At 40.6% G+C, this 10,000-nt stretch overlaps 1 protein-coding gene across 1 annotated transcript in view; it reads left to right on the forward strand.

Moving 5' to 3' along the window:
* The window catches only part of plaua (plasminogen activator, urokinase a), a 6,938-nt gene extending 6,236 nt beyond the window's left edge, over window positions 1-702 (forward strand). Inside the window, exon 11 of the mRNA XM_080849114.1 lies at window positions 101-702. Coding sequence (XP_080705240.1) covers window positions 101-295 — 195 coding nt within the window. The 3' untranslated portion in view covers window positions 296-702. The remainder of the gene's footprint in view (window positions 1-100) is intronic.
* Window positions 703-10,000: the final 9,298 nt, after the last annotated feature.

Raw genomic sequence — 10,000 nt, forward strand, 5'->3', positions numbered from 1 at the left:
CAAATAGACACCAGTCAAAAAAACGATCCAACTTTCATCTTTGTCTTTTCATCCTCTCCCCCTCTCTCTCCCTCCCTGTCTCGTTCTCTCTCTCCCTCAGAGCGACTCCGGTGGTCCTCTGGTGTGTGAGGCAGATGGCCGTATGTTTCTGTTTGGCATCATCAGCTACGGGGAAAAATGTGCCGAGAAAGGCAAGCCGGGCTTCTACACACGCGTCACCAACTACAACAAGTGGATTGCCAGGCAAACGGGCCTCCGCTCTTACACACTGGGCTCCATGTACCCACAGAAGTAGCGACGCTTTGCACTGTTTCAGGCAGCCGCGATGGGCAGCCATACTGGGGTCCTCTGGTCCCCTGACTCCTTCTTGAGACGCCGCAGCGACAGCAGCAGCAGAAGCAGCAGCAGCAGCAGCATCAGCATCAGCATCAGCATCAGCATCAGCATCAGCATCAGCAGCAGTAGCAGCAGCATCAGCATCAGCAGGAGCAGAAGTATCTCTGTGCTCTCTTTGCATTTCCACCCCTAGGCAGCTACATGGTGCTGATGCCTGAGGTGCAGGTCTCTCTGTCTGTCTGTCTGTCTGTCTGTTTATCTGTCTGTCTGTCTGTCTGTTTACTGTAGTCTTACAGGACAAAAGCTGGCCAGAAGCTTAGGCATCATTTGGTCGGGTTCTCCCGAGAGTTGATTAGAACCAGATAGAACCTGTGCACTTGTCTCTCCTTTGGGACGACTAAACAATGTTGTTACCCTGTGGTTTATGTCTCCAGTGACTTCATAAGAATTGACTGAACTGTTATTTTTATTTATAACATTGTTAAATGCTAATTATATATTTATCTTATATATTTGTAATACTGATAATACGAAATGATTTTATTGTTTTTTATTATTATATTATTTAATTCGTTTTTTTATATTTTTATATTTTTGTACTTGTATAACTTAAACAGACTAGACCTTTCATTACTGTTTGTAATATTGGTTTTGTTTATCATGCACCAGAATGTTTCTGTTCCATGCTTGAGCTGAAATAAATGATTGCCAGTGTTGTGCCAACCCTCTGCGCTCCTGTCGTACCAACCCTCTGCACCCCTGTTGTGGGGGGTGGAGTTAATTGTTAATGATGTACACATAGAGCACATGACAGAATACTGATTATGGGCACTATAATACACCCCTGATAGAAATGAGCAGGCTAAAGTTGAAGAACGGCCCGGAAGACGCAGTCATGATTTCTGGAGTTTATTTCAGCCAGGAGATCCCCTCTAAGCTGGTGCTCGGAGAATGGCCTAACTGATTGTAGGCTATGTTGGCATTTATACCATTCGATCAGGTAGAATACAGGAGGGGAGGGGAGACCACACCCTATAGGGGGGTTAAAATGCTAATTGTTCAAGTCTCAGTGAGACAGACAGAGTATACATCCAAGGGTATGAGTTACAGATACAAAATAATGCTACACCTAGTTCATGTCTCTTACAACAGTGGTATAGCAACATTTTCGGTTCTCAGTCCCCCATATAATATGAGCATTTCTATGCTCACACAAGAACCACCATGCAACAACCAACCAGAACAGGAAAACATTACAGTTTTTCACTATTGTTAAAAAGTATAAAGCGAAAATTCGGCACAATCTGCACAACCTTCACGTCATGTATCAATCGCTCGCCCCAAGTGGGAAATACTTAAGATTCCCTTATCTACATTAAAGTCCGATTTTCCTTGTGAACACACTGATGTCAATTACACATCACGTTGTTGTCAAAACAGTGTACACAAAGTTCTGTTGTTGCACACAATTTTCAAGTAAAATCTCAAAGCATCAACCTGCAAACCACAAATAGTCAAATCTCTAAACTTTCAGGTCTTTTGACCAATTTGCAGTGAGGACTGCACCATTAAAGTGTCTTGAGCCTCTGTTTTGTTGGATAAACTATTGAAAACTTTGAAAAGATCCACAACCAGAGAAGGAGAGGGGTAAGAGTGAGAGGAGGAAGAAGAGGAGGACAAGAAGGAGGAGGAGTAGGAGGTTGAAGAGTAGGAGGACAGAGAGAAGGAAGAGGAGGACAAGGAGGAGGAACAGAATGAGGACAAGGTGAAGAAGGAGGAGGATCAGGAGAAAGAAGAAGGAGAATGGTCATCTCTAATGAGATTTGGGCCGCTGTGGTAGACCATGTTTTCATGGTTTTTCATTAGAACCTTCAGGATGGAGAACAAGTACGAAATCTGTTTGCCTTGTGTACTGTAATACTGCATATCAATATAATATACGTAGTGTGCTCACAGTATTTGTATTTTGCAGGACTGAAAGAGAACCACATTGTGGAGGAAGAAAACACACTTTCAATATTTTTTGAAAGCAAAGTAGCATTTTCCAGGAGATATAAAGGGTTTTGCATTTTCAGTTAGTTGCTTTGGAATTTGTGTTTAGAGTTTTGAGAACGAGGCATGCTTTCAAAAAATGTGTGTAAGCAATTGAGAAAAACTATAAGCATTTTGTATACAATTTTATGTCAATACAATCTGGTGGAACAGGAGACTAAAATTGTAAATATGGTTTGTGAGAACAACGGTATTGCTGTTTTATGTTTGACTATGAAAAATGTAGGCCTACACTGATACATTTTACAAAAGGAGAAAGGGCTCAATGAGTCATTGTCATTCATATGGTGTGTTTCGATGATTGTGTTTTCAATTTTGCACTTCTGTGTGCTGTAAATGCTTGGTAGTGTGCAGCTAATGCTTAGTTGTGTGTACTAAATGAATGTATGTGTGTGTGTTTTGAAAATATGGCTGTGTGTACCAAATGAAAACACGAGTTCCATTTTGTGAACAGTTAAGAGATTTGATAGCAAAGAGTCATCTTGCAAAGGGAGTGTCAGGTTTAGCATTTTGTGTGTGAGGTTTTCAATTTTCTGTGTGCAGTTTTGAGAAAGACGTTACTGTTTTGAAAAACGGGTTTTAGCAACAGTGAAAAACTGTAATACGCGGTTCCATCACCTCACTAGCTCACACTAATGTCACATGACAGAGAGATCCCACCAGCTGCTGCAATGATGATGGAGCAAAGACAGAGGGGTTTCCCTGTGACAGGTGCAGGGGCTATTGGGAAGCCATTAAGGACACTGCAGAGGTGGAGCAACGGGGTCTGGGCGAGACCTCCGGCAGCACAGCTGCCACCGGGGGTTACGTCATGGCATTGGACGACGGCGGGGAGGGGAGGAATCATATCATGGGATTGGACTGACGGGGTCAGAGAGAGAGGAACACTTCTGTCATGGTTGGAACTGGAACACAGTGTTGTCATGGTAAGAACAGTGGGCCACAATATAGCGGGAAGAGGTATTTTACCATGGAATTAGTCTGCTGGCTGGCGAGGTAGAGGGGTGAGTGGAGGGGTGGTGGCGTCATTAGACTGTGAATGTGTGACTGTCTGAGTGACTGTGTAAGTGAGTGACTGTGTGACTGAGTGACTGTGTGGTTACTGGGTAAGAGAGGAACAGAGGCACATGGAGCCATAAGAGCTCATGCGAGAGGGACGTAGAGGGGCGAACATCCACCACCTTCCATTCAAAAATGTTCTGGCCTTCATGCAAATTGAACACTCTTATTCCAGACACAGTGTCTCCCTCCTCTTGGTTAAAGCAGCCAGGCAGAACCAAATTGACTTGAGATTCACTCACTGAGCCAAGGTCGCCTTCACTCTACACACCCTGACCTTCAGCACTGCCACCATCACACTGGCATTACACTGCATCACAGTACATCACACTGTATTACACTGCATCACACTGCATCACACTGCATCACATTGCATTACACTGCATCACACTGTATTACACTGCATCACACTGCATTACACTGCATCACATTGCATTACACTGCATCACATTGCATTACACTGCATCACACTGCATTACACTGCATCACATTGCATTACACTGCATCACACTGCATCACAACTGTATTACACTGCATCACACTGCATCACACTGCATTACACTGCATCACATTGCATTACACTGCATCACAACTGTATTACACTGCATCACACTGCATTACACTGCATCACATTGCATTATACTGCATCACATTGCATTACACTGCATCACACTGCCATTACACTGATTCACACTGTACACTGCAGTTAACAAAAACTCCAGTTAAATACAGCACAATCAGCCTGTGTCACAAGGTGGATGCCATCAACTTTCTGGCCCCTACAACTCAACTCTGCCCCTGCAGGCCAGGTGCGGCATACCGACCATTTCTGTCAAGATGAGTTTGGCATGAAGGCTTCCCAGCAGACTCTCCCACTTCTTTGTCAGATCTCAGAGAAACCTCACACAACCCTCAAACCCTCAAACTGCCCTAACACTTCCCACCGCTGGAACATCAGTCAGATGGAATGGGAATAGTTTTTCACCCCATCAACACTATTCCCATCTGAACAACCCCATCAGTATTAACATCAGTATTACAGTATTTCTCTGTTCCTAAAACACATTTTTTCAAAGCATGCCTCGGTTTCTCTTAGCTCTAAACACAAATCCCAAAACCACTCACACAAAATGCAAAACCCTTTATATCTCTTGCAAAATGACACTTTGGTTTCAAAACACTATTATATTACCTCAAAAGGGCATTTTGTTTTCAAACAACAAACACAGACCATTATTTGAGTAGACATTCTAAGCATTGATTGAACACTGATGTGCTCAATGGAAAACACTACTATGAAATGGGAAAACACTAGTATGAAGGCCTTATCAGGAGTATTATGCCTTTTCATCTCCAGTGTTACTGTACGCTTTCTCCTGTTGTAAAATATTGTAACTGTATAATGTTTTAACTCAAAAATGAAAGAAAAATATAAAATAATAAAAGGACAAAAAAACTAGACTGCATCCTGTTCTTGCTCAAGACAATATCGACAATTGTTGTGTTGTGAAACATCTGAAAATACAGTTTGATTTGAACATTTGATTGGATTACAATACAGTACAGTAATGTTTCTGTGCTGATAGGACGTAATCAGTTGTGGAAACGTATATGACTTACTTGCACATAGTCATATCATACTGTAATTGTTTGACTCTATCAGAGTTTTTGTCAAAAGGCACCCTGTACACCTGCTTCATTCTCGAGATGTTCTGCCTTAGAACATGGTCCACTGTGGCTAGGCTCTTTGTATTGATGTTTAGGAATATGTCTTGGTCATCAATGGTTGCACTTTGTATTTGTTTACGTATACTGTAATTTTACAAATACAGTACAATGTAAAATATTCTACAGTAAAATACATTCAAACTAGTGTTTTACTGTCATAGTAGTAGTGTTTCTTACCCATTCTCTCTTCTGAATGTCCGGAGAATCGGTGCAACTGAGAAGCGGCTTATGTTTGGTTGAACCCTCTGGCCAGCCTTGCCAGCCTCCTGCATGGTCAAACCCATGTTGACCACATGGTTGAACACATTGGCCTGAATCTCATCAGAGATACAGTAATGGCTCTCCGTCTTGCTCTTCCTCTTCATCTTTTTCCTCCTCCTCCTCCTCTTACTCTCACTCCTCTGCCCCTCTGATCACCACTCACTTCAATGTTGCCATAAATTGTTCTCCAAACTAGGAGCTAAAGTTTTGATTTCAAATTGCACAACAGCTTTGGAAATGGAAGTTTTGTCATTTGATTAGCAGTGTTTTCTGTTTGAACACAATGAGGTTTTGGCATTGATGAAGCATGCAAAGTAGAGAGGATGGTGTTTAGTGTTTTGAAGAAAATGTGGTTAACAATTGAAAACTGTGTCTAAAGCATAGAATTGTGTGTTGTGGTTTGAAGAAAGTGCGGTTAACAATTGAAATCTGTGTTTAAAGCAGAGAATTTTGCTTAAAGTTTAGCAGAATTGGTTTAGGGAGTTGGCACTTGGGTTTAGTGTTCAGAGAAACCGAGGCATGTTTTGAAAAAATGTGTTTTAGGAACAGAGAAATACTGTATTAGCAAGTGTTTTATAAAGCTAGGCTTACACTGTTTAAATTGGTTACTGTGAGACGTCAGTCAGGTTGACATGAGGCAATAGCTGTATCATACTCCTTTATACTGTTGCTCATATAGTTCTGTGGTGAAGCTTTAAACATGGTTAAGCTTTAAACCTTTATACTGTTGCATGTAGTTCTGTGGTGAAGCTTTAAACAATGTTAAGCTTTAAACCTTTATACTGTTGCTCGTAGATATGTGGTGAACCTTTACAGTATTTCTCTGTTCCTAAAACACATTTTTTCAAAACATGCCTCGGTTTCTCTGAACACTAAACCCAAGTGCCAACTCCCTAAACCAATTATGCTAAACTTTAAGCACAATTCTCTGCTTTAAACACAGATTTCAATTGTTAACCGCACTTTCTTCAAACCACAACACACAATTCTCTGCTTTAGACACAGTTTTCAATTGTTAACCACATTTTCTTCAAAACACTAAACACCATCCTCTCTACTTTGCATGCTTCATCAATGCCAAAACCTCATTGTGTTCAAACAGAAAACACTGCCAATCAAATGACAAAACTTCCATTTCCAAAGCTGTTGTGCAATTTGAAATCAAAACTTTAGCTCCTAGTTTGGAGAACAATTTATGTCAACATTGAAGTGAGTGGTGATCAGAGGGGCAGAGGAGTGAGAGTAAGAGGAGGAGGAGGATGAAAATGATGAAGAGGAAGAGCAAGACGGAGAGCCATTACTGTATCTCTGATGAGATTCAGGCCAATGTGTTCAACCATGTGGTCAACATGGGTTTGACCATGCAGGAGGCTGGCAAGGCTGGCCAGAGGGTTCAACCAAACATAAGCCGCTTCTCAGTTGCACCGATTCTCCGGACATTCAGAAGAGAGAATGGGTAAGAAACACTACTATGACAGTAAAACACTAGTTTGAATGCCTTACTGTATCAGGAGCATAGTATTCTTGTATTTTACTGTAGAATATTTTACATTGTACTGTATTTTTAAAATTACAGTATACGTAAACAAATACAAAGTGCAACCATTGATGACCAAGACATATTCCTAAACATCAATACAAAGAGCCTAGCCACAGTGGACCATGTTCTAAGGCAGAACATCTCGAGAATGAAGCAGGTGTACAGGGTGCCTTTTGACAAAAAATCTGATAGAGTCAAACAATTACAGTATGATATGACTATGTGCAAGTAAGTCATATATGTTTCCACAACTGATTACGTCCTATCAGCACAGAAACATAACTGTACTGTATTGTAATCCAATCAAATGTTCAAATCAAACTGTATTTTCAGATGTTTCACAACACAACAATTGTCGATATTGTCTTGAGCAAGAACAGGATGCAGTCTAGTTTTTTTGTCCTTTTATTATTTTACATTTTTCTTTCATTTTTGAGTTAAAACATTATACAGTTACAATATTTTACAACAGAAGAAAGCGTACAGTAACACTGGAGATGAAAAGGCATAATACTCCTGATAAGGCCTTCATACTAGTGTTTTCCTATTTCATAGTAGTGTTTTCCATTGAGCACATCAGTGTTCAATCAATGCTTAGAATGTCTACTCAAATAATGGTCTGTGTTTGTTGTTTGAAAACAAAATGCCCTTTTGAGGTGATATAATAGTGTTTTGAAACCAAAGTGTCATTTTGCAAGAGCTATAAAGGGTTTTGCATTTTGTGTGAGTGGTTTTGGGATTTGTGTTTAGAGCTAAGAGAAACCGAGGCATGCTTTGAAAAAATGTGTTTTAGGAACAGAGAAATACTGTAAACCTTATACTGTTGCTCACAGTTCTGTGGTGAAGCTTTAAACCTTTATACTGTTGCTCACAGTTATGTGGTGAAGCTGTAAATACTAAATAGAAATTGTTTGTTTTATTTCTTTTTCTCTTTAGTATCCATGTCCCGTTCTAATTTGAGAGGACCTTTAAATTCCATTTACATTTACTGGATCTCCAATTAAAATGGCTAATAATCTACTGAAGTCACTAACCCTGCGGACACCATGTAAACAGCATAAGTTAAGCTTTAGTTACAGCCAGACTTAAGGCTAAAGAGGAACACTGTTGCTTCTCATAATGGGCTGTTTTTCACAATCAATTGCATAATTTATTTCCACTGAGATATAATCTTTCAGCCAAAACAGCTGCGCAATTCAATTTCCACAAACAAACGGTTCACGTGGGAACCAAAGACTGCGTGACCGCGATACAACGATCGGTAATAAAGCAAACACATCTTTTTTCTGTATGAATTGTTCAAGAGCAGGTTTCTGTTCTATTTTCAAAGAAAACTTGCCTTTGAAATCATCCAAGACAGCCGCGAGAGCAGTATCGAAGTTTTGCTGTGCTTTTCTCTTTGCTTTCGCTTTTGTTACGTAGTCGTGGATAGTTTAAATCCACAAATGGCGCGCCAGGTAGCCAATAGCCAGTTTGTGATTGGCTCCAAGGATCCTTACAATGCTGAAATAGGTTTGTATAGACGCTTCGCCAGACTGAGTTTGGAGGCAAAATGAAATTGGCCGGAAAAAGAGGGGTGGGACTTCCCAGACTAGGGGGAGACACGACCCCCCCAAAGAATGCGTGGTTGCGCCCTTGCCCTCAATCTCTCTGAAAAGTCTGTTTAAAATTCCAGAATTAGTTCCCCATGCAAACAGGCACTGTTGCTTTAAGAAAGGATATTTTATGTCCCACGTTAAGCAATACCGGATATTGTGAAGAACCACTTGAAAGTCGCGCGGTCTTTGGTTCCCACGTGAACCGTTTGTTTGTGGAAATTGAATTGCGCAGCCGTTTTGGCTGAAAGATTATATCTCAGTGGAAATAAATTATGCAATTGATTGTGAAAAACAGCCCATTATGAGAAGCAACAGTGTTCCTCTTTAGCCTTAAGTCTGGCTGTAACTAAAGCTTAACTTATACTGTTTACATGGTGTCCGCAGGGTTAGTGACTTCAGTAGATAATTAGCCATTTTAATCGGAGATCCAGTAAATGTAAATGGAATTTAAAGGTCCTCACAAATTAGAACGGGACATGGATACTAAAGAGAAAAAGAAATAAAACAAACCATTTCTATTTAGTATTTACAGCTTCACCACATAACTGTGAGCAACAGTATAAAGGTTTAAAGCTTCACCACAGAACTGTGAGCAACAGTATTAGGTTTAAAGCTTAATAAGGTTTAAAGGTTCACCACATATCTACAAGCAACAGTATAAAGGTTTAAAGCTTAACATTGTTTAAAGCTTCACCACAGAACTACATGCAACAGTATAAAGGTTTAAAGCTTAACCATGTTTAAAGCTTCACCACAGAACTATATGAGCAACAGTATAAAGGAGTATGATACAGCTATTGCCTCATGTCAACCTGACTGACGGCTCACAGTAACCATTTTAAACAGTGGAGGGGCAGTCAGTCTCGGAGAAATTTCACAATTCCTTTAGATGTGAATATAAATGGTCAATATAGTCCTCGAAAATATGTTCTATATGTGCAAATTTTCATATATAATAGAATTGTAGGCAATGCACTTGACAAAAAAAAAAATTGACCGCCCCCCCCCCCCCCCCCCCCAATGTCTAAACCATGGTTACGCACTTGAATGAGGGGATTTCTGTGTCTTCTAACACGTGATTCTCAGGATGAATACTCAGCGCAGGAGGAGAATCTCACTAGCGTCCACTAGAGGGAAACAACACATCATATGGCAAGGCCTGTGTGACGATGGTCCTGTCCAACGTCATGCTGCTTCAGTTACAGTAACACACACACACACACACACACACATACACACACACCCACACACACACAATCAGAGAGAAAGAGAGAGCGAGAGGGAGAGAAAGAGAGAGTGAGAAACACTGGAAGAATTATAGTAAGATGTAGTAATATGGTGCGGTAATAAAACAGTATGTAAAATAAATGTTAGAATGTCTGGTTATTTTGGGCGTTTTCTGTGTGTGTGTGTGTGTGTGTGTGTG

Source organism: Sprattus sprattus (assembly GCF_963457725.1).
Source record: "Sprattus sprattus genome assembly, chromosome: 12".
NCBI classification, from domain to species: domain Eukaryota; kingdom Metazoa; phylum Chordata; class Actinopteri; order Clupeiformes; family Clupeidae; genus Sprattus; species Sprattus sprattus.